The sequence below is a fragment of the Chiloscyllium punctatum genome, chromosome 20 (assembly GCF_047496795.1).
Source record: "Chiloscyllium punctatum isolate Juve2018m chromosome 20, sChiPun1.3, whole genome shotgun sequence".
In the NCBI taxonomy this organism is placed as follows: domain Eukaryota; kingdom Metazoa; phylum Chordata; class Chondrichthyes; order Orectolobiformes; family Hemiscylliidae; genus Chiloscyllium; species Chiloscyllium punctatum.
The window spans coordinates 43404257-43429885 of NC_092758.1; the positions used below are offsets into that span (position 1 = coordinate 43404257).

At 38.7% G+C, this 25629-nt stretch overlaps 1 protein-coding gene across 16 annotated transcripts in view; it reads right to left on the bottom strand.

Annotated features, from left to right (window-relative positions):
• Positions 1 to 25629, bottom strand: part of ankhd1 (ankyrin repeat and KH domain containing 1) — a 155315-nt gene that overhangs the window by 84746 nt on the left and 44940 nt on the right. For 8 of the 16 annotated variants that reach the window (XM_072590799.1, XM_072590800.1, XM_072590796.1 and 5 more), the window contains exon 3: positions 14035 to 14058. The exons of the other annotated variants lie outside the window; for them this stretch is intronic. In XM_072590799.1, coding sequence (XP_072446900.1) covers positions 14035 to 14058 — 24 coding nt within the window. The remainder of the gene's footprint in view (positions 1 to 14034; positions 14059 to 25629) is intronic. 16 annotated transcript variants of the gene reach the window in all.

Sequence of the window (25629 nt, forward strand, 5' to 3'; positions counted from 1 at the left end):
AAAAAATTGCAGTTCTTTCCCACTCGTTACCCACCAGCATGCAGAAAAATGTTAAATTCACTTGCATTGGGATACATCAGTTTTTTTAAATAGTGTGCCAGAGAGTTTTAATTATTGGCTTTGACCCTAAAAATGTAACTTTACAAGTGCTACCTCTCATTTTTCCGCAAGCTATTGTTGAAACATGTTAAGAATCATTATACTTGTCTGTCTTGCTTGGAATCCCATCTCTCCTGAACTGCACATTTCACTTGTACATTATTTCACTTTGAATTAAATACTGTGCTTTTTTGCTTCCTCATTTAGATTCTATACCACAAGATAGATTTTAAGTTAGTCCCAGTTTGGTATTAAACAATGACCAATGGATAACATGATTTGCTCACTTAAAATTTCCCTCATATTAAAAATGTCTACAGCTTTATCTTTAATCATTTCTCAATTTAAATCAAAACAATAAAATTAACGACAAAATAAAAAGATGTTAATAGCATTTATTCTTTTTAGAGAAATAAGAAAACCAGAGTTCAGATGAAAGGCCATCATTGAAACTTGAACTGTTTCTCTTGAAAAATGCTGCCAAATACTCAGCAGCTGTTGTTCTTATATTTCAGATTTCCAGCTTTTCTAAACACTTAGAACATCTCAGTGACTGTGCAAAGAGTTTAACTAAACCCAAGTTAACATATTACATAATTGAAAGTTAAGCTGGTGAATGAAAAGTCTATCTGAATTGTGCTGGCAGTTCATTCAGTTTCATTTTAAATAAAACAAATCTTACATAAGGGATATCAAAATTACAAAACATGTTGATACAGCAAATAAGAAACATTTCAGCCAGAGAGTTGTTAAGTAGAGAACAAATTCCAATTAATTGTCAAAAAAAAGGTGATTTATTTTTAAATGAAACACCTATGATCTAGAATGCATGGTCTGGGAAAGGTGTGGATGAAGTTTTAATGCCACCTTTCAAAAAAGGAAAACTAAATATATACTTAGACACAAAATACATATGCACACATCAAAAGGTAGTCAGAATTTGGCTTCCAGTATTTTTAAAAAAATACAACTTTTGTTAAATTTGGTATTACATCTATATTGTCTGAAAATAACTCCATAAGCAGCATTCAAATATTCCAATATAAAAATTGGTCCACAACTCCTTTAACCAGTCAATAAATAGCATCCACTATTAAACCTGGCCTGGTCTATTACTGAAAGCATAAGGTTGAAATGACAAGGTACCCTCTCAAGGACATCGAGAATTTGAATGACGAAGGCATACAAGTATATTTCTTTAACCAATGAGACTGAAGCATTGTCAAATGAACAGTTCATCTGAACCAAGGAAGACAAGATGGAATGGTGAATTTAACATTAAGGAAAGAAAGTAGTAAAACAAATTAGATTAACAGATGAACTAAGGAGAGTGAAGAAAAGAGATTTTGATCTTAAACAAATGAAGGAAATGAGATTTTAGTAGTTCATTTTGAGGCCCAGAGAAGTTAACTGGAAGAAATTAGCTCTTTTTACAATATTAAGGGTACTTGGATTTGAAATTGCTCAAACACCTTTGCTCATACATATCTGTAATTCATGCCTCAATCTGAAGAGAAGCCAGACTGCAAACTACCAAGCTTGCAAAGCCAATTTTGGAATAGTACATCTTAGACAACTTTTCTGTGTTACATCTTGCCCCTGCATTGCCTGGAGTTGCTAGTCACTTTCATTTGAATATGGTAAACAGAATTAATCTAAACATTATTGGCCCACAAATTGCTGTCAAAACAATGGAATTGAAAAAGGTCAGAAGTCAAGGTAGAAATAAGTCTCGACCTTTTCCATTGAGGATTTCAACCGAGGAACATACACAGCAACGTGAAGAATTAGAACCTTTTATCTTTGGAAGGTTCTCCACTGATCCCTTTCAGCTCCATTAACCCAACCAGCCTATCAATAGTACTCTGGTTCATCTGCAGTCCAATCTGGCACATGGCATCACTAGTTTATGCATCCTTTGTGCTCAGTCTGGCCGAATACGCGACTCTAAGACCATAATAATGTGGTTGATCATCAAATTCCCTTGGAAACAACCCAAACAATTTATTTTTATTTTAAAATCTAAGAAATTAAAGCAGATGATCACTCAGGATCAACCTAGGTACAGAATACAACCAAGGTACATTCAACCCAGTATTCCCTGCAAAGTCTTTTTAATATCAAGGTTTTGTGCCAAAGTTAGAAGAGATGGTTCACGGTTTAGTTAAGTAACAGCCCAACACAAATCATATTAGTAGAACTGTATCTCTCTGCCAACATTCCTGATTTCCCCTATCAACTACTATAGGTATACATATCAGTAGTGATAACTGATTTATAGTCAGGAAAGAGGAACCTGGGATACTTCAGCATTATTTCGGAGTCTGATGAAGTCTAAAAATCTAGTCAAACAGACAAGGAAGCCTACTGTTCACTACCTATGGCCCTCCTTTGATGATGAATTAGTATTCCTTTACATCAAAAAATACTCACAATAAGGGCTAAACACATCAAAGGATCTCAATGTTCATCAAAAACTGTGGTTCAAAATCTCAACCCACTCACCAAACTGACTCAAGTCTTGAAAGACATTGCTAGGCCTTTGTCAGGTGGTAAAAATCAACACAAGAAATCTACTTGATTACACCCACACCAATCTGTAAGTTGCAAATGTACATACAAGAAACATTGGCAGGAGCAACTACTGCACTGTCCTTTTGAAGAGCAAGTCCCCTCTTCACACTGTAGAGGCTGTCCATCATGTCATTTGTCTCCACTGTTGAGCTGATTGCAATGGACTCCAGAAAAGGTTTAGCAGCTCAAAGGATGGCATTCACAAGGCACTACGGACCAACAGCAGAATTATATTCCAACATAATCTCTCGCCTCATGGCCTGGGTGCTCCCTCAGTCTTTCCTAACCACCAAGCCAGGCAACCAGTCTGGTTCAATGAGTGAAATGCATACCGTGAATAGTCCCAGGCACATTTGAATTGCTGATCTACTCAAACAATTAAAAACAAACTCACTGGATCCAAGGATGGTTATGGGCCCTGACAAAATTAGTCATGCTGGAAATTTATGTTCCAGAACCAGCTAGGTCCAGAGTCAATTTTCCAGCATAGCTACACTGCCATCTACAGGGTACCAGTCAAAACAAAAACCAGAAGGTTAATTGGTTCTGTCTTTTTCACTAAAGAGGGCAGATCTAATTTGGCCAAATATCATAGTCTATTCTTAAGCAACAATCACCTGAGAAACATGTGAACTGTGCTATCACGTAGCAGTTAGGTTAACGTAGTCTGCTTATTAAAATGCAGTTTTAGTTTCACCATGGGCATGCTGCTCCAGGCTTGGCCAAACTTGGAAGAGATGAATTCCAGAAAAGACAGACTGTCCCGAGATTAGGGCACCAATGTTTAAGGAACCCTTTTAAAACTGAAGTCACTTGGATTCAGGCTGATGACTGTACTGACTTGGTCATACTGATGACAAAAATTATTTTGCACACCTTAGGCCAAAGCAACTTAGCACTAGGACAGTGCGCTATGCCCAGCTATCTTTGGCTGTGTCATCGCTGATTTTCCCTCCAATACTAAGGTTAGAAAAGCAAAGGCACACTGATGATAATGATACGCTCAGATAGGTGCCTACAATAAGCACAAAAAAGACAATAAAACCCAGGAAATTCAGGTGTTTGGAACTCATGGACGCTGAAGTTCTGATCTCGATACAAACTATTTCATATCAAAGCCTTCAGCCAGAGTATTGCATTGTTTGTTGTAAACTTCAGGACATTTTTATATAAATGAGTTGGATGAGAATATAGGAGATGTAATTAGTAAGTTTGCAGATGACACCAAAATTGGAGGTGTAATGGACAGCACAGGAGGTTACCGCAGAGTACAACGTGGCCGTGACCAGATGGGCCAATGGGCTGAGAAGTGGGAGATGGAGTTTAATTCAGATAAATGAGAGGTGCTGCATTTTGGGAAAGCAAATCTTAGCAGGACTCATACACTTAATGGTAAGGTCCTAGAGAATGTTGCTGAACAAAGAGATCTTGGAGTGCAGGTTCATAGCTCCTTGAAAGTAATGTCGCAGGTAGATAGGATAGTGGAGAAGGCATTTGATATGCTTTCCTTTACTGGTCAGAGTATTGAGTATAGGAGTTGGGAGATCAGATTGCGGCTGTACACAAACACTTTTGGAATACCGTGTGCAATTCTGGTCTCCTTCCTAGTGGAAGGATGTTGTGAAACTTGAAAGGGTTCAGAAAAGATTTAGAAGAATGTTGCCAGGGTTGGAGGATATGAGCTATAGGGAAAAGTTGAATAAGCTGGGGCTGTTTTCACTGGAGCGTCAGAAGCTGAGGGATAACCTTATAGAGGTTTATGAAATCTGAGTGGCATGGATAGGGTAAATAGACAAGGTTTTTCCCGGGGTTGGGGGAGTCCAGAACTAGAGGGCATAGGTTTAGGATGAGAGGGGAAAAATTTTAAAAAGGAACCGGAGGGGCAACTTTTTCACAAAGGGTGGAGCATGTATGGAATGATCTGCCAGAGGAAGTGGTGGAGGCTGGTACAACTGCAACATTTAAAAAGGGAATTGGATGGGTATATGAATAGGAAGGGTTTGGAGGGACATGGGCCAAGTGCTGACTGGATTGGGACCAGATTAATTTAGGATATCTGGTCGGCATGGACGAGTTGGACTGAAGGGTCTGTTTCCATGCTGTACATCTGTGACTGTGACGTGCACTTTCAAAACATATGTACATGCAAAATATGAACAAGTCATTCAACCCCACAACCTCCATTTACCATTTGTTAAGATCTTGACCCATCTGATTGCGACCTCATATCTATTTTCCTGTCTACCTCTATAAACCTTGACTCCCCTGGTGCTCTCTGGGGAAGTGAATTCTACAGACAAATGACACTCAAAAATATTCACTTGTCTCACATAGGATACATCTCATTTTTAAAATCTTGCTACTAGTTCTAGCTTCTCTTATAAGGAGAAACATCCAACATTTAAGTCCCTTCCTTTCAGGATACTGCATGTTACAATATCATCTCTCATTCTTCTAAACGCCACTGGTTACAAGCCCAATGCATCTACAGCAAATATATTGTTTAATTTGGGATAGAGTAATTTGAAAAAAGTAGCAAAATAATAATACTTCCATAAGTTGATAATCTCAGAAGCAAAATAACATTATCAATAAAATTGGACATGCAGTCCCTACTTAATGCTTTAAACCTACTGTTAAATGACAAGAATGGTAATTCAGAAGAATAGAACAAGTTGTTGAATAAAATTGTTAATCATAAAGGCAACATTTTAATTGATTTAGTCACCATTTGCTCAAAGTAGAACTATCATAACAACTGCTTTGCAACTTCTACAAAGATCAATTATTCAGCTTTCCTACTACAAACCAACATGCATCCAGCTTCAAATAAAATTTTTAGATTTACATTCCCTACAGTACGGAAACCGGCCCTTCGGCCCAACAAGTCCACACTGACTGTCCGAAGAATAACTCACCCAGACCCATTGCCATACCCTATATTTACCCTTGACTAATGCACCTAACACTATGGGCAATTTAGCACTGCCAATTCATCTGACCTGCACATCTTTGGATTGTGAAAAATCAGAATACCCAGAGGAAACTCATGCAGACATGAGGAGAATGCACAAACTCCACACAGTCACTCAAGGCGGGAACTGAACCCAGGTCCCTGGCGCTGAGAGGCAGCAATGCCAACCACGGAGCCACTGTGCCACCCAGTTAGAGGATCAACAACTACCTAAGATTGGCAACCTGCTGAATCCAAAATGGTAAGGCTTTATAATTTAGCTGCTGAAAGTCAGAAATCAATAAGTTCTTAAAACACAACAAATCAAATAGTTTAGGAGGCAGGTAACAAGTTCTCGTATACCTAAAAGGGCACTCAGGATGATACACATCTCTGAAAATGTGGACAATCCTGTACTAAATTGCACAAGTGCAAAGAAAAACAAAATGCCTGATTTGTACAAAACTACCTCGCACTGTTCGTCTAAAAAGAAAATACGTCAGGACAACACAATGTGAGTGTTTGCCTGCAGGGGAGCATAATACAAAAGATTTGCCATTCAGAAGAACCCAGTGAGTAGTTTTAAGCAGGTGTAAGCAAGAAAGAGGTGGTTTTCAGCTAAAACAGCACAAAGCCTATGATTTGGAACAAAACAAATTCAACAAGCAAACCTTGTAACCACAAGGCAAAAGAATTTCAGATCTAGTAAAGCTATGAGAACAGAAAAGATTCAGAGCTACATTTTTAGCTTTGGAACATACTGGAAAATTAAGATTTAAGCCTTTGTTTCACTCTAATATTTACACCATTACCTGCAAACAATCCCAGAATAATAATAAAAATTCCTCCATTCTGTATAACCAGTCTCAGCTGCAAACCTGTCAGGTAAAATAATATCCTCAGATGTCACAAGAACACAGAGGAAAAAACCTCTTCACCAGAAAGGAGTGGACCACTTCCAGATTTGACATATCTTCTTTCTGACATTTTCAGCTACAAGATAAAATTAATCCAATTTCGTAGAACAGAGAAGAAATATGCATTTGCTGACACAAAATGTTATAAATGCAGTCTGTTAAGATGACCACATTAACTGACATCAAACATAACTGGTATCTATTCAAGGGCATTTCTCGAGGAGACCACCATGACGACACTGTAAATCTATCCCACAATTACGTTAAGCACAGTGGTCATTATTCCCAACTTTCACTACTACTATTCTAAATTAGTCGTTAACAGCCAGGTTGGTGAGGTGGCATCAAAATTAAATGTAATATTGTTACAGAAGGGAAACAAAAATCAATCAGGGTTCTTAAGTGATAACTGGAGATATACTGCTTCAGGAATGTGTATAGGCTTTGCTGACAAGTAACTTAACAGCAAGAAAGAGGGTCACTGAGCAATGAACTATACCACTGTGTTGGCATATGGAGGGGAGATAGGAAATTGGCAAGCACATATTGTTTAAAAGTTAACTTATTTTGGAGGTTTAAAAGGTGGGAAAATAGTATTTCAGATCATATTTTTAAAACTGGATTACACAGAGATAACTGGGTTCAGTTAAGTACCAGACAGTAGTTTCAAATTTACCAAATTAACACCATTAACAAGTTTAGAAATATTGACCATTTTTGTTTTAATAGATCAGATTTGTTACTAGGAATTTTACATTTTGTTTACACTTCATTTAACTGTTTAGTTGATTCTGTTAGAAAGGTACCAACAGGATCAGTGCTTTTGATTCTTAGCGAAAATACTATGAGAATATGAACAATAGTAGAGTTATGATATAACTGGACTATTAATTCAGAGGTTGAGTCAGATGATTTGGAAATACAATCAAATCCCACCACAGCAACTAAGGAAATCAACTTCAGTTAATTCAATAAACATGGATTACAAAACTAATGTCAGTGGTGGTGATCACGTTAGCAGTAGATTGTATGGGGAAGTTGATGAATTTAGGGAACAAAGAGAATAGGGAAGGAATAGGTTATTTAGCCCTTTCAATTGCTCAATTTAATATAACCAAGGTGGATCATCCAACTCAACATGCTTTTCCCACTTTCTCCCAATGTCTTTTGATTCCTTTAGCTCCAAGAGCTTGATCAGGCTCCTCCTTGAAAACATTTAACCTTTGACCTCAAGCATACCTACTATGACAGAGAATCCCACAGGCTCACCACTCACTGGGCGAAGACATTTCTCATCTCAGTCCTAAATGGCCTACCCCATATTCTCAAAGCAAAACCCTGGCTCTGGAACTGGTAGGCGTCCAGATCTACAAGATAGTTAGTTATGTTTTAACTGCCCTCTGAAATGGCCTACCAAGATAGTGAGCTGTGCCAAATTACTAAGACTAACAGTAGTAAGAATAAAATCAGATAGAACATGGAGTATCAACACAGGCATCAGATTTAACATTCCAGAAACAAAGACCCCAAACAACCCCAACTAATATCTAGAGACTTGCGCAAGCCATCTCAGACAGTCTCCATGTCTTTTCACAGAAACCATCGTCATATTCACCAAATCATGCCTTTAGGTTAATGGCCCAGAAAAATCCTCATCTGTAGATACATCTTGTCCCATATTTTGGACAGACAGTGACAGTCTCTCATATAGGTGCACACTCATGAGGGAGTGGTCCTAACATTAAAAGGTCTTAACATTGATTCCAGATCCCATGAAGCATCATAGAAGGCGGCAAAAATACAGGTAAATGTGCTTTTTGTTGATCATCAGCTATCTCCCTACCCAGACAATAAATCAGATTTCCATCTATCAGAAAAAACAGAAATTTCCCAGGAAATGTTATTTCACTGAGAAGGACAAATCCAATTCAATCTATAAATCAGTCCACTCTTATTTTCATTCAGCATTGTAATAAAAATGGCTTTAATAGCACTATTTACTGGCATTTATTCACCAATTCTCAGTTTAGAACATTGAGTTGATGATGATTCCTCTTGGAACTTCACATCTCCAACATCCGCAGTACTTTGCTTTTAGATAACTACATGATGTTCAGGACTATTGGTGACTCCTCGGATATGGAGGCAGTCCAGAGTTATATGCAAAATCTGGACAATATCCAGCCTTGAACCCACGTGTGACAACTAATGTCCGACCTACACAACTTGAAGAATGCAGGAGGGCATGATCAGTTCCAAGACCAGGCTTACCTAAAAGTGAAATGTGAACCTGATGAAGCTACAAAACAGTTTCACGTGCATGCCAAACAAAGGATAGACAGTGCTAAGTGAGTCCTAAACTGGACTAACTACAAAAGCAAGTCAAAAGGCCAGGAATTCTGCAGTCACTTCCTGACCACCCCCATACCCTTCTCAAGATTATCCATCTACAAAGCTCAAGTCAAATTTGAAACTAGCCATGTCAGACAGTGAAATCAGAATTTCTTTTTTGAAAATCTGAAATTGCAAAGCCAGCCTAATGAGGACTACCTAACTACAACCAATTGTTGTGAAAACTCATCTGACTCCCTACTGTCCTTTAGGGATGCAACATTAACGTTCTGCAACAGTAGTGTGTACCATTTACTAGATGCACTGCAGTAATTCACTAAGGTTCTTCTGGCATCACCTTCCAAACCCACAACTCTCTTCGTACGATGGAGAACTCTATTTGTCCAATGGTTGTGGCTCCAAGAACACAGGTTCAACACCATTGAAAGTAAAACAGTTCACTTGTTACGCACTGGATCCATACTGAAACATCAAGAACCAGCACCTTCCAAGGAAAGTCAACAAAGGGCAACAAATGCTAGCCTTTCCAGCAGCACCAAGTGTCACATGTTTCCATTCTCAAGTTCCCAATGACCTACAGAACTGTACTAGTTTACAGAAAAGCAGCAGCCTTATGGACTACTACTCTTGCTCTTTGCCAAAATTAGTAAATCATTCTTCCCCCCCACCACCCCAATCCTAACATTACTCCTCTGCTTCAAATATTTATCACATTTTACCTTGAAAGTAATTGCCTCAGTCTCAAAAACGTTGATTAAATCAAGGACACAGCTGCAAAACTGAGTCAGCATCAAGTGTCAAGGGAATCTCAAAAGTAATTTTTTTACTTAGTAGTCAACATTGAGACACCCCTTTGTTTGAACAAGCAAAATGATGAATGCACTGCCATTATGCAGACAGAAGTCTCAATGCCACAGACGGTTAATTGTGTTGTGTTATGTAGTAAACAAACTTTCGATTTAACTGGCACCTTATGAACCAGTGTACTCTAGATAACTGGCAAAATTTCTATACTTCAAATACTGTGATGTTTACTGTATTATTTGGTCTAATTATTATAGCTTTTAATTTATTTACCTCTACATAAATATGCATGTTGTTCAATTGAATGACCACACAAAAGATCAATGGTTAATTTAATTTTGATTGAATTTTTCCTCAAATGTGAGATCTATCAAAATGTCCAAGTAGTTGGTTGAGGGTGCGAGTGAGGCTTTCTGCCAGTATGTTTTATTAAATAATAATGCAACTTTGCATTTAAGTGATTTGTGCTGTAAATAAAGTTTAACAGTAACTAGCATAGCCCACATCATGTTTCTGTTAGTTAATGTATGTTTTTGCATGATTATGTGGACTTTGACAATTGCCACACTCCTGGTCCCATTGGTGCCAGGTAATATGACGTTTACTGTGTTACCATCAGACTAAGTCCTGGTTTTCCAGGAGACACAATAAGTCATCAGCAGCAGTGGAATTGCACATGACCACAATACCCATGCCGAGCACTTTTTTTAAAAAAACTATCAAAATCAGTTTATTATACAAAATTCAATGATCGATCACATGAGCTCAAGTATCAAACAACGTATTTTCCTCTTCACCAAAACTTAGCATTGTTTTTTAAAAAAACGACAACTCAGGGGGTCTCTGCTCTGATGGAAATAATCCCACTACGAAGTAAAATCTTCTTCATAACTGGAGCTGTCCCATGGCTAGTGTATTTTGGTATATCTACTTCACATTACTTATTATCTCCCTAAAAGGGTGGACTCAAAACTGCACCTATTACTGTGATCAGTCTTTTTCCATTTCAAATTTTGTGCTCTATGCCTCTAAACAAACTCTGCAGTTGATTTCATGCTTTACATCAGCACACACAAAGTTAAGCATTTGAAACACAAAGATTTGAGATACAGTCTGTATATGCAGGGACTGAAGAACTGCAGATTGCATGCATAATAATCTTTGAAGGTAGCAGGACATATTGGTAGGGTTGGACAAAGCATATAGGTATGCAAGCTCTTGAGATTCATAGATATACTAAAAATAAAAGCTACTGAGATTTATGTAGCAGCAACATAACTTTAGTTAAATCACATGTTAAGTCTTGCATCCAATTTTAGTCAATATATTTTGGAAAGACTGATGGGGGGGGGGGGGGGGGGGTGTCGTCAATGAAAAGGTGCAGAGGAGATCTACCAGAATGCACCTAAACTCTCCCACTCCTGGTGAGAATGTGTACAGGGTATAAGCAGGCAGGGAAAGAGTTAAGTTCTGAGTTTTGTGAAACAAGAAGTTCAGCTGAGCAGGACTCAGATCAGATAAGAACTTACAGTTAACAATGGGGTGTTGGAGGCAAGGGTAATGCTTTAACAAGGTGGAAAAGCAGTCATTATGTAGAGCCATTTAACAATATTGGAAGCATTCAGTATGCAAGGTCAGCTAACAAGAGGAAAAGTATCCCTTGTATGAATCCAGTTAACACGGTTAAGAACATTCATTGCACAACCATAAAGGGCTTGGTCTCTGCAATTGATACTCGTTGATTGTAATGGTCACCCAATTAATATGTATGTTGCCTTATCTGGATGCTCCTCCCTATAAAATGACTATCATTGAGAAATTGCTGTTCCAGAGAAGATTGTAAACTCATGTCTCTATGCACACAGGTGATCATTCTCTCCCTCTCCAGGACCCAGAATAAAGATGAAGGAGGTGAAACTAGACTGAGCGCTTTGCTTCGATTGAGGGAGGGCAACTGGACAACACTGGAACCAATATTGGCTTGGCAAAGTTGGGTTTATTCTTAGAGCTAAACAGATTGAGAGCATATTTGACAGAGGAAATGGTAGGTTCAGATAGAGATGGACAGGACAAAAACTGCGCCCATAACCACCACAGAGCAAAGATTCAAATGAGACTTTTTTGGGAGGGGCAGGGAAAGAGAGGAGAACAAGAGGGAGAAATTTCTTTTCATTTTAGCAAATGACTGATCTACATTTTGTAGATCATTACAAGGGCAATAAAAACAAAGAACAATGATTTCAACAGGAAATTAGAAAAACGCTTGAAAAATGTGCAATGTATAGGACTATGGGTGTACAGCAAGAAAGAAGCACTGATTGAACTGCTTCACAAAGAGCTGGATGCTGCCTTCTGTACCATAAATGACTTAATGATCATCTTCATATATCTATAGTCTTCCATTAGTTATGTTCCCAAACCCCATAATGGGGAAAGGAAGATTAAACAGTATGCACCTCTCCTGACTTCCCACAACTAAGAAAGGTACAATGTTTCAGTAATACTTATGAAAATATACGGAAAGACTGCAGCCAACATATGCTGTCTACAGAACCAGGAAATGCAAAATACCAACCATTATTTAAGGGTTGTTTTTTTTTGAAGACAGACATAGTGCAATTAGGCGCTAAATAATTAATTTGCGCTACTGCCTATAAAATTGAAGGTTAAGCCAAATATAAATTTGGATCTACAGAAGTCAGCTGATAAAAATCCTAGCATATGACTACAGGTAAATTTGATTTCAGTTCACTAATCTCTTGAATTTCCATTTTCACCGGGTGTTTCCATTGAGCCCTTTTGCAGGTTCATTCAGTTCCACAAAAAGGAGGTATAACAGCAAGGAAGCAGGGCAACATGTCATGGCTGCAGGTTTTCATGAAACTGCCAATGTCGAAACAGACCAGCCTTCTTTAACTGACACTGCAGAAGAAAGGACCAGGAACAAGGGAACAAAGTGATGGAATTAGTCCTAAAAGGACCTCACTAATGTTAACAAACAGACTGCAACAGGATACTTCATCCAACCACCCACTGCCTTCAAAACACTAACGTTTGATGGTTTCTGATAAAAATGTGAACCAAATCCTGAAATGTCACTTCCCTTGTATCAGTATTTAGCAACTACTGAATTAAGATTTAAGCAATGTACTTAGAACATGGCAGAGCCATCTGACCTCAAATTTGTATTACTTGCCTAAAGTAATATTCAATTCAAATTAGCCAAAAATCTCAAGTCAACTTGCTGAATTACGCAACTGACAGTGACAGAAGAGGTGAAGCTTCCATTGTTTACAAACAAAAACCAATTAGGGTCAGGAACGTTAAACTATAACTGACCAGTGGTGAGAGGAAAGAAAACTATTTTATCAATTGTATTAAATGGTACACCTAGCCTACTCATTGCACACAAGTGCGAGAAAAACTCCAGGGAAAAACCCTAACAACGCCAAACATTTTAAAAAGGTGAAAAAGATAAAATGAAACCAAGTAGATGGGAGCAGACAAGGAGAAAGAGGAAATAAAGAAATTAAAGCATTTGCACTCAATGGGTGTTAAACAGACATGCTACACCAATCGCGTAAATAATTTAAACAGCCCTTCTAAGATGATATACTTCAGGCAGCTTAATTCATATCCACTCCACTATGTCACAGAAAATATTCAAAGACATTTTGAAATACTATAGGTTTTATAATGCTCCTAACAAGCTAGAGATCAGAGCACAGTATCTGCATAAGTCATTGAAAAACAACTGCTTTAAAAGAAAAAGCCAAAACATGCGACACATGGTATAACCTTGAATTCCAACATTGTGGTTTCTTTCCTCCAAAGCATGGCCTTAAGATAATTGCATCAAGCGAACAGATTGTTGTCCAACTAAAAGTAACATGCATTTTATATCAAGTCAGATGCTTCGAAACATCATGGTACACCAAAACAGTGTGTATTATGTCACAGAACCTCCTTGAATATAATCGGAAATCATTCATCTAGGAAGTCAAAACAATTCTGCCACTGACCAGATAAAGTTGATATCTACAACAGGAACTTAGATGAAGGAATTTATATTTATTTTAAAAAGGATAGCGAAGAGATGTTACCTCAAACTTGAGAACAGTTTGGCTATAAAAGCACATGCTACTAGTGTCTCATTTTAAAATATTTCTTGAATTTAGAATTGTAATGTACTTCGCATACTGTTTTGAATGCCATAGAACATGCAACAGAAAATGAATGCACTAGGGGCAAAAAAAAACTGTAAAACCACCTTCACACAAACAGCAAACACAAAAATCAAGGCAATGGGCAAACAGACCATAAATATACACATACCATATATCTCTTCCCATTCTGAATCTTCAGGAGGAGAGGAAAAAGAAAAAAAATAAGTAGAATGACTTCATATATTTGACCTAAACTCCTTACTTCAGAACATATGTAGTGCAAAAGAATGCGTTAATACTCAAAGGCCAAGCCAAGAATTGGATTCTGACCTTTCACAGAAACAAGTTACTGCACTTGCACTATTTGGACATCCACATTGGGGCTGGCTTGGGAGCAGCACAGGTGTATGAATTCTATTAATTTTGAAGCAGTCAGCTCTACAATGCATTATTGCTTGATTACATTGAACTGACACCATAGCATGTAAGCTCCAATCTAGCACCACAATTCCAGACTGAAAACCTCCTCCATCTGAAAAGCAAGTTGCTCCAAGGCCAAGTCTTCCATTTTCAGTTAAACTACAGCACATTTGTTTTCAATTACTTAGCATTACGGGCTTAACAGAATTCAGAGAGACAAAAAAAAATTTCAAAATGGTTCACCAAATTTGAGAGAAATTCGATGCTCAAAGTAGCATGGATTTAAAAAAAAAACCAAATAATTATAATTTAATTTAAACCAACTTACATCAGTCACATACTAGGACATAAAACAGATCATTGTTCATAGCAAATTTGAGAAAATCAGGTTTTAAAAACAAAGTAGTAACTTCATTTGAAAACTGATCGACCACTTGCAAAGTTTAAATTTGCTTTTACAATATTACAGAAGAAAACTGAAGTTCTGCCTCTTTCAATATTACAATAGAGAAAAACATAATAATGACCATCTGCACACCTTTAACACAACAAAAACTAATCACATCAAAGTTCTGAAGAAAGCACATTAAGTAAACGGACAAGATTAATGTTTTACAGCTCAGAACATGAATAATAATTGTTATATGTTGCACCTGTCCCATTAGCAAATTCAAATAATTGTAGGAATGGATAGTGGTAAAAGATCTGCTTTCCCTTGAGGATTCACAAGATTCAGTTTAACCTGGACTAAAGAAAAACATAGGTCTCATAACATATCAGAAATGTGCATCAGTATTACTAATTTCCAGTGCATCTTTTTTCACTCCTTCCTCCCAATTATCTAATAAACTTTTGAATAAATTTTCCAAAATTAAATATACTAAACACTTGTGATTAGTAATTTCTTCACAATTAGAAACAATTAGAGAATTCAAGAGACAAAGATGACAGAACAGATTTTCTCAATTTTAAAATGTTGATTTCTTTTTATTTAAAGCAGAATTGTTTCTTCAGGTGTCTTAAAACATTCCAAAGAGCAGTTATTGAATTTGGTAAAACTGAGTAAGCAAAACTGTAACTCAAGTTGATACATGAAATGAGTGATATTACCCAATGGTTTCTTACTGAAAAGTTCAACAAATGTATTTTTAAATGCCTATTAATTTAAAATGCATTGCTAATACAGTCTAAGGAGAATGGAAATGTATCCAAACCATGCAATTACATAAATTATAGCCGTACATGGCTATATCACCAAAATAATTATGACTTGACATACATATCTAATGTTATTCACTCATGACTGAAGGGTGTTAAATGAACTAATGAAGCAGCTCTTTGTTTCTTTCAATTTCCTTTAAAATACTAGATTACACATTTCCTCTCATTTAGGTTGGCCTGAATTTTGAAATGGGATATTACTATCATTGCCTGCACAGACTCTACCACATAACCATTCCAGGCTAATGAGGCAAAACAAAAACCATTATGCCACAACCTAGAATCCACGTGTATTTTTTTTGTAAATTGTTGACATTGAGAAGTCAACAACAGATTTAAAGTTTCAGCCAGGGTAAACACCTCAATTCTTATTACAAGCCTCAACCTGGCAGAGAATTTGCCAAGTCAGTTATTACAGACTAGAATGCACATTGACTCAAGTTACCAAACAACTTGGTAATCAAATTTGGCTGAATCCCTTCAGGATTTAGACCACAATTGCTGCCAACATCTCCCACTGTTTAATGATCAGCCCAGAGTTTGAAGATTCCTACAGGAATCCCTGCTGCAATGTCCTCTGTACCCAATTCCTTCCATAAGTCATTTGCCATTGTAGTACCTTTCAAATCTCACCCACTGTATAATGGTATTGTCCACAAAACCCAAATCGTGCCTCCATTTAGTTCTGTAACCTTTTGAAGTGGTTAGCACAACCGTAATTTAAATAAAAGCTCAACTTCTCTGGGCAAGTATAATTTGAATCCTACTTATGACACTACAGCTCAATGACAATTTCTACTGTGTTTCTGTACTTGCCTCCTGACAAACCCAGACATAATACTTTTGTTTCATGGAATGAACAGGGAGGATGATGCGGGGCAAGAGTAGGGAAGAGTAAGGAAAAGGAAATAGAAAAGAGAGATGAGGGGACATGAAGAGGAAAGAGAAGAGAAACTTTAGATTGCAACTCAGCAAGGTAAATAATGGGGTCTCAAAATCTGTTTAGACTTTGGGATGTAGGTGCCACTGACTGGATCAACATTTACTGTCCAGCCCATTCTGCAGTTGAGAACATGGTGGTGAGCTACCAGTTTAAACTGATGCAGACCATATGGTTTAGAAACACCAACAGTGCTGTTGAGGAGAGTGTTCAATAATTGTGACACAGCAACAGGAAGAAACAAAAATTTAGTTCCAAATCAGGATAATGAATGCCTTGAAAGGGAACTGACAGGTGACAATATTCACATGTACCAGTTGCCCCAGTTCTTACCTAAGTGGTAAAGGTCACAGTTTGGAACGTGCCATCTCAGAACCCTGGAGCAAGTTGCTGAACTGCGTCTAAGAAATGGTACACTGTTGTGAAGGGAGTGAATGTCTAAGGTGTTGGATGGGATACTAGCCATGTGGACAACTTCATCCAGAATGCAGTTTAGCTTGTGTTGCTCCAGTTGCATCCATTTTGACAAAGTGAGATTATTCCATCACATTCCTGACACATGTGCCTTGGAGACAGTGGGCAGGCTGCAAATGAGTCAAAGAATCATTTGTGATAAAATTTCTAAATCCTGAACTGTTTTTGTAACCAGTCTTTATATGGCTCATCAGGATAAGTTTCTGATCATTGTTAACTCCCAGGTTAATAATGCCATTGAATGTCAAAGAAAAAAAAAATGGTAGATTCTCTCTTGTTGGAAATTGCCATTCTTGCCATCTAAGTGCCATGAAAACTTATTTGCCACTTTTCAGCCCAAACTAGGAGATAGTGTCCATGTATTTTTGCAATTGGTGCGGAAGCACTTCAATACCTGGAATCATGGATGGTGCTGAATATTGTGCATTGAAAGTGCACAATACAGGAAAGGTCATTGGTGAAGCAGCTGAAGATGGTTGGGCCTACAACCCTCCAAAAAATACCTACAGAGATATGCTGAAGCATAGATGACCGAGAAACAACCATAGTCATACTTTACATGTAAGATGGCTACGACCAGCAGGAAGGGATTCCCTCCAATTTCAATGCATTTGAACTATGTGAGGGAACGTTGATGCACAAACTGTTAAATATCATTGATGTTAAGGGTCCTCTCATTTCATCTCAAGTTTAGCTCTATAGTCCATGTTTGAACAAACATTATAAAGATATCAGAAGCTGAGTGACCCTGGTGGAACATTAACCTGTTTGTTAATGCACAGTTTATGTTAAGCAAATGCTGCATGACACATAATCTACTGGGTGTAAGGGCATTAAGTAATTCAAACTCAGTGAATGATCAGGGACAACAGGGTGCGACTGAAAGGAAGGCAGGTAGGGGGATTGTAGGGGGCAGGTAGGGTAGGCAGGAGTGGAGGAGCCTCAGCCATTGACCTTGTTCAACAGGTATGAGATTTTTGCTCCCTGCATGGATGAGGAAAAGAGCTGTGGACAGCATGAGCCAGCTCACCACAGCACCATGGTGCAAAAGGCAATTCAAAAGGGGAGGAACAAAAAGACAAGTCGTTGTTACAGGGAATTGTATAATTAGGGGAATGGGTCTGGGTGGGTTACTCTTCGGAGGGTCGGTGTTGACAGGTTGGGCCGAAGGGCCAGTTTCCACACTGTAGGTAATCTAATCTATTCTAATAGTACCTTTTGAGAGCCTGATTGGGAGTCCACATGGTGTGCGTTGCCTGCCCGGTGCAAGGGTGCAGGACATCTCCGGCCAACTTGAAAGGATATCGAATTGGGAGGGGAGGATCCAGTTGTTGTGATCTACGTTGGGACTAACAACATAGGCAAGGCTAGGAAGGAGGACATGTTTGGGGATTATCAAGCACTAGGAAGGAAATTGAAGAACAGGTCAAGGGCCATAATCTCTGGATTACTGCCCGAGTCACGTGCTAATTGGGAATTAAACACATGGCTAAAAGACTGGTGTGGGAAAGAGGGATTCCATTTCATGGGACATTGGCATCAGTTCTGAACCAGACGGATCTATACCGATGGGACGGTCTACATCTGAACTGATCTGGAACCAGTGTTCTGGTGAAAAGTTAAATAAGGTGGTCACTAGGACTTTAAAATTGTGAGGTGGGGGGGGGGGGGGGGTTGAAGAAGAGAAGCAACACAAAGTATGGAGTCAAGTAGAAAGATAAGTGTGCAGGGTTTAAGTTCAAGGCAAACAAGGAATGAAGCAAAAATAAAATGACAACTTAGGACATATTACTAGAGATGTTGAAAATCATGAGGATAAGAAAATTAGCATCAAGGTGCTTTACCTGAATGCTCGCAGCATTTGAATTAATGACAAACCATCGTGAATGATTATGACATGGTAGGCATCACAGAGACGTGGTTGCAGAGGATTCAAGACTGGCAGTTAAACATTCAAGGTTTACAATTTATCGAAAAGACAGAGAGACGGACAGAGGGGGTGGGGTTGCCTTGTTAGTTAAGAAGGAGATTAAATCTATGACACAATGACAGTGTCAGATGATGTGGAGTCTGTGTGGGTGGAGTTGAGGAACTACAAGGGCAAAAAGACCGTAATGGGAGCTATGAACAGACAGCCCCAGTAGTGATCAGGACCAGGGATGCAAGATGTACCAGAAAATAGATAGGGCATGTCAGAAAGGCAAGGTCACAGTGATCATGGGGGAGTTCAACATGCAGGTGGACTAGATGAATAATGTTGCCAGTGGATCCAAAGAAAGGGAATTCATGAAATGCTTTTTGGAACAGCTTGTGATGGAGCCCACAAGGGAGCAGGTTATTCTAGACAGTCTATGTAATGAGCCAGACTTTACAAAAGATCTGAAAGTAAGAGAACACTTTGAAAGAGAGAAGGCAAAATCAGATGTAATGGTGTTACAGTTAAATAAAGGTAACTGCAGGAGCATGAGAGGAACTGATGAAAATCGATTGGAAGCAGAGTCTAGTGGGGAAGACAGTTGAGCAACAATGGCATGAGTTTCCAGGTGTAATGGAGGACACAGCACAGAGGTTCATCCCAAAGAAAAGAAAGATTATCCAGGGAGGGGTTAGACAACCATACCTGACAAAGGAAGTCAGGAAATGTGTCAGAAAAAAAAAAGCCTATAAAGTGGCCATGAGCACTGGGAAATCAGAAGATTGGGAAGACTACAAAAATAAACAGAGGATAACAAAGAGAAATAAGGAAGGAGAGGATCAAATATGAGGGTAAGCTAGCCAGTAATAGAGTCATAGCCATAGAGATGTACAGCATGGAAACAGACCCTTCGGTCCAACCTGTCCATGCCGACCAACTATCCCAACCCAATCTAGTCCCACCTGCCAGCACCCAGCCCATATCCTTCCAAACCCTTCCTTTTCATATATCTATCCAGATGCCTTTTTAATTTTGCAATTATACCAGTCTCCACCACTTCCTCTGGCACCTCATTCCATACACTTACCACCTTCTGCGTAATAAAGTTGCCCCTTAGGTCTCTTTTATATCTTTCCCCTCTCACCTGAAATCTATGCCTTCTAGTTCTGGACTCGCCGACCTCAGGTAAAAGATTTTGTCTATTTATCTATCCATGTGTGCAAGGGGGAGCGGGAGTGTGAGAGCGTGAGCGCATGAGCCTGAGTGTGACTGGGAGCAGGAGTGTGAGTGAGAGTGTGTGACGGTGCTGCTCCTTTAACAACATTGTGTTGCCCATGGTTTATTTTCTCAGAGCGGTCATAAAGACCCATGTTCCGGGAGGTCTGGGTTAGATGGGTTTTAGGGCCGGTCTGATTATAGCTAACAAATACTGCCTCAGGCAAGAGGCTTTCACGTTCAAAAACCACTTGGACAATGAAAAGGCCAGCTCAGCTTCTCTCTGGTACGATTTGGTTTGGTTTGTAGAAGGCAATTGCAAAGCAGCTGGACCCACAAAAGCAGGTCCATATTAATTCTCTCTCTCTCTGACATGTCTCCTGTCAGAGCCTGTATTGTAAGTTTGCTTTATATTAGAAAATGATAGTAAAAGTTTTTTTCAATACATAAACAAATAAGAGGCAGAAGTAGACATTGGGCTGCTCCAAACTGATGCTGGGAGATAGGAAATAGTTGAAGAACTAATAAGTACTTCGTGTCAGTCTTCACAGTGGAAGACATGAGTAATATCCCAACAATTAAGGAGAATCAGGGGACAGAGTTGAGTATGGTAGCCATTACAAAACAAAAGTGCTAGAAAAGCAAAAAAGGTCTAAAAATCGATAAATCTCCTGGCCCCAATGGGTTACATCCTCTAGTAGGGAGAGATGGCTGAGGAAAAAACACAGGCATTGACTGTGATCTTTCAAAAATTACTGGAGTCAGGGAAAGTCACAGATGATCGGAAAATCGCTGTTGTAACCCCCCTTTTTCAAGAAAGGATCAAGACAAAAGATGGAAAATTAAGGCTGATTAGCCTAACCTTGGCTGCAGGTATAATTCTAGAATCAAATTGTTAAGGATGAGATTTCTAAATTCTTGGAAGTGCAGGATCGGATTAGAACAAGTCAGCATGGATTTAGTAAGAGGAAGTCAGGCCTGACAAACCTGTTAAAATTCTTTGAAGAGGCAACAAGTAGGTTAGATCAGGGAGACCCAGTGGATGTTATCTATCTAGACTTCCAAAAGGCCTTGGATAAAGTGCTTCAAGGGAGGCTGCATTGTAAGGTGAAGGCCCATGGTGTTCGAGGTGAGCTCCTAGCATGGATTAAAGATTGGCTGTCAGACAGAGGCAGAGAGAGTTGGGATAAAAAGGTTCTTTTTCGGAATGGCAGCTGGTGACAAATGGGGTCCTGCAGGGTTTGGTGTTGGGGCTGCAGCTGTTCTCTTTATACATTAATGATCTGGACGAAGGGACTGGGGGCATTCTGGCAAAGTTCACCAATGATTTGAAGTTAGGCAGACAGACAGATAGTACTGAGGAGGTGAGAGGCTACAGAAAGATTTAGACAGTTCAGGAGTGGTCCAGGAAATGGCTGAAAAAATTCAACATGAGCAAATGTGAGGTCTTGCATTTTGGAAAAAAAAGAATACAGGCATGGACTATTTTTTAAAACGGTAAGAAAATTCAAAAAGCCAAAGTGCAAAGGGATCTGGGAGTGCTAGCCCAGAATTCTCTAAAGGTTGATTTGCAGGTTGAGTCCATGATTAAGAAAACAAATTTAACTCAACAGGGCTGGAATATAAAAGCAGCGAGATGCTTCTGAGACTTTATAAAACGCTAGTTAGACACCATTAAGAATACTGTGTCCAATTTTGGGCCCCACACCTCAGGAAGGACATACTGACACTGGACCGTGTCCAGCGAAGATTCACACGGACGATGCCTGGAATGGTAAACCTAATATATGATCGGCTGAGGATCCTGGGATTGCATTCATTAGAGTTGAGAAGATTGAGTGGAGACCTAATAGAAACTTAAGATAATGCATGGCCGAGAAAAGGTTGACACTGAGAAGTTGTTTCTGTTAGGCGGGGAGACTAGGACCCGTGGGCACAGCCTTAAAATTAGAGGGGGTCAATTTAGAATGGAAATGAGGAGACATTTCTTCAGCCAGAGAGTGGTGGGCCTGTAGAATCCATTGTCACGGAGCGCAGTGGAGGCCAGGACATTGCCTTGAAGACACCCAGAGATTGATAAATTCTTGATCTCGCAAGAAATCCAGGGCTACATGGACAGTGCGGGTGAGTGGAATTGAAACACCCATCAGCCATGATTAAATGGCAGAGTGGACTCGGTGGGCCAAATGGCCTTGCTTCTGCTCCTATGTCTTATGGTCTTAATCGCACTGATGATCAAGACTAGATTGATGGAATGATGACTAAATTTAATTTTTCATGCTTTTCTTGTGGACAGGACACTCTGCAGCTGTTTTGCATACTGTAGCTGTATTAGAAAGCTTTGCTGGAAAGTACAAGAATTTTTGGAGCACGTCTCTTCAGTACTTCAGCCAGAATGTTGATATCACACAGAATAAATAGAATTGTTGAAGACTGGCATCTGTGGTTTGGGCATCTCAAAAGGAGGCAGAAAGAGATCGTGAAAGATGAATTGCTTCAACAAATTTCATTTTCTTTTAAGCAAAATGGCTATTTAATACATTTTTGTTCAATGACCAAGAATATCTACAAGAGAAGAGCAAGTACATTGATGGTGTAGATTGCAGATCATCCTATCCTCGGTGAATGGCAGGATAGGCTCAAGGGACTAAATAGTCTGTTACTAACTCTATAGCTATGTGAGTGGACCAAAATCTACATGATCGTAAAGGTGGGTATCAGAGATGAAATATATGGTCAACGTGGGCTCAGTTAATACTGGAATTGATATTTAATAGCTTACCTTTTCCTGAGAAATCATTCACTTGAACTTCTGATTTCAACTTGGAGGGTCCCAGACACTGAAGATTCTGTTGGACAATTTGTCGAACACCCTCAAAAATTGCTTCAAACTCTGCTACAATAGAAAATCTGAACTATTTTATATTTAATGATCTCCACATTTTAAAACCTAACTCACTTTATGGCTTTGCCAAATGAACAAACTCCAGATCTTTCTCCTACACTAACATGAAGCAAGGGCACTGAAGTAATCTATGAATATTTTGAATCATATTACCGATCTGGTCACATCATTCATCATACCTCTCAAACTTAAGACCTGGATTCCAATCAGTTCATCCAAATAACAGAAGGACGATTTGAACACAAAAGGAGCCAAGGGCCATCAGAGAAAGACAGGAAGGTGGTGGCGAGGGCTCAGTAAGATCAGTCATGATCTTACTGATGGAGCAGGTTTGATAGGCTGAATGCTTCCTACACCTTTGATTAAAATAACCTAAGAGCACTGGTTCTAAAATGAATTCTCATCTGTCTCTATTAAGCCAAGAGTTCCTATTCATAACTAGAGTCTGTATTTGTATAAACAATCAATTTGCCTTCCAGTTTGAAATCAGATTTCTAGTTGACTGGGTACAACACCTCAAAGGATCTTTTGCAAAATCATACTGAAGGCAAGATCCCAGATATCCAAGTTCTGGTTTGCTCTACAAAATGCTAGTAAAGTTAATAGCAATATTGCCATCTTAATTTCAAACTGCAGTCCAAATTAGTTTTGGAACATCTTGCTGTATGGACTAATGAGACTTTAATTGTACATCACACTGGATTCCAAAGAACTGATATGTGATTTCCTGCAAACTCCTAAAATAAATTTAACAATATGGAGGGCAATTGATAAGTAGAAAGCAAAGAATTGTAGTTACTTCTACCTACTCCAAGGATATTGTTATCCTCCTATAAAGACTTGATCTTGAGAAAACAAAAACAAAACATCAAGATGCAAAATTTAGAATACATTTCAAAGTTTAGCATTTCAGAAAAAAGACCACGTGGTCTACTTTTTTTTTGAAAAACCAAGGATTAATGTTTTGCGAAAAAGATGCAGAAATCAAAAGTTCTAAAATCAAGTCTGCAAAGATCCAAGCAGAACCAGCTACTAGCCTCAATAAGCAGAAGCCATTGTAAAATGAAGTGCAATATAACATTCTTTTCCCAAAGTCTCAGCACATTAAGCTTAACCTTTGCTCAGTTCCAATTTTTCCAAAGAGCTAGACAGCCCATCCACTGTCAGATTCATAGTTTTAAAAAAACTGAAAAATGCTGAAGAAATATTCCAGTGCCTGAAATATTACAAAGCCCAATTCAACCATTTATAGCAAAGGCCCCATATGGCTTACCTGGTACAAGGATATGACAATTTTGTAAGAAAAATACATGTTAATCAATAAGCTTCTGTGCAACTTTTTATTTTTGTAACTTGAATTTGATCCTACCACCAAGGATTTACACAATGCTATACAAAAAGTCTCAAATATACACCAAGATTAAAAGCATTCAATCTTACTGTGCTGCTAGGATTTCTCCAGTTTCTAATGACAAAATACTTCAGGTACTCAACATTAATTTTCAAGGTTTAACTGAAGTATAGTTAGCTTACCTTAGTAGAAATCAAACTATTATTCTCAATTAAAATCATAACTAGAAAATTGTGCACCATTAACTCGGTTCACTTCAGTGTTCCTTAAAAAGCCACAAACGATGTAAAGACTCAACTGACTTGGCATAGTTGTTTTTTTTTGCTGAAGCCCATTCATTTTAAACAATTGAAACTGGACTTAAAAACTACGCTTGACAAAGCAAAGCTTAAGTCTTGGTGAAATAGCATTATATAAAAGAGTTGTAGCAGAAATAATTCTCCTTTTCTCTTATTTTCTTATCAACTCTTGCAGAGTTAACCTTGCTACTTAAGGGTAATTTGCTTGTGTTTGGTCATTTTGACTCCTGCCACAGCTGTCCACCTGTGCAGCTAAGAGGGAGCATCAATTACCACCTGGTGCAAACTTATGTGCACTAGTGAATTGAAGTTTTGATATTGTCCCAGTCCTATCGTAGACTAGCATAGGCTAAATGTTGTAACCAAATGGCTGAGGAGCTGGCGTATGGAAGAAAGATTCGCATTTTTCGATCATTGGAATCTCTTCTGGAGTAGAAGTGACCTGTAAAAGAAGGATGGATTGCACCTAAATTGGAAGGGGAATAATATACTGGCAGGGAGATTTGTTAGGGTGGCTCGGGAGGATTTAAGTGAGTAAGGTGGAGGGGGGATGGGGCCTAGGGAGATAGTGAGGAAAGAGATCAATCTGAGACTGGTACAGTTGAGAATAGAAGCGAGTCAAACAAACAGTCAGGAACAATGTAGGACTAATAAATTAAACTGCATTTATTTCAATGCAAGGGGCCTAACAGGGAAGGCAGATGAACTCAGGGCATGGTTAGGAACATGGGACTGAGATATCATAGCAATTACAGAAACATGGCTCAGGGATGGGCAGGACTGGAAGCTGAATGTTCCAGGATACAAATGCTACAGGAAGGATAGAAAGGGAGACAAGAGAAGAGGGGGAATGGTGTTTTTGATAAGGGAGAGCATTACAGCTGTGCTGAGGGAGGATATTCCGGGAAATACATCCAGTTAAGTTATTGGGTGGAACTGAGAAATAAGAAAGGGATAATTACCTGATTGGGATTGTATTATTGACCCCTCATAATCAGAGGGAAATTGAGAAACAAACTTGTAA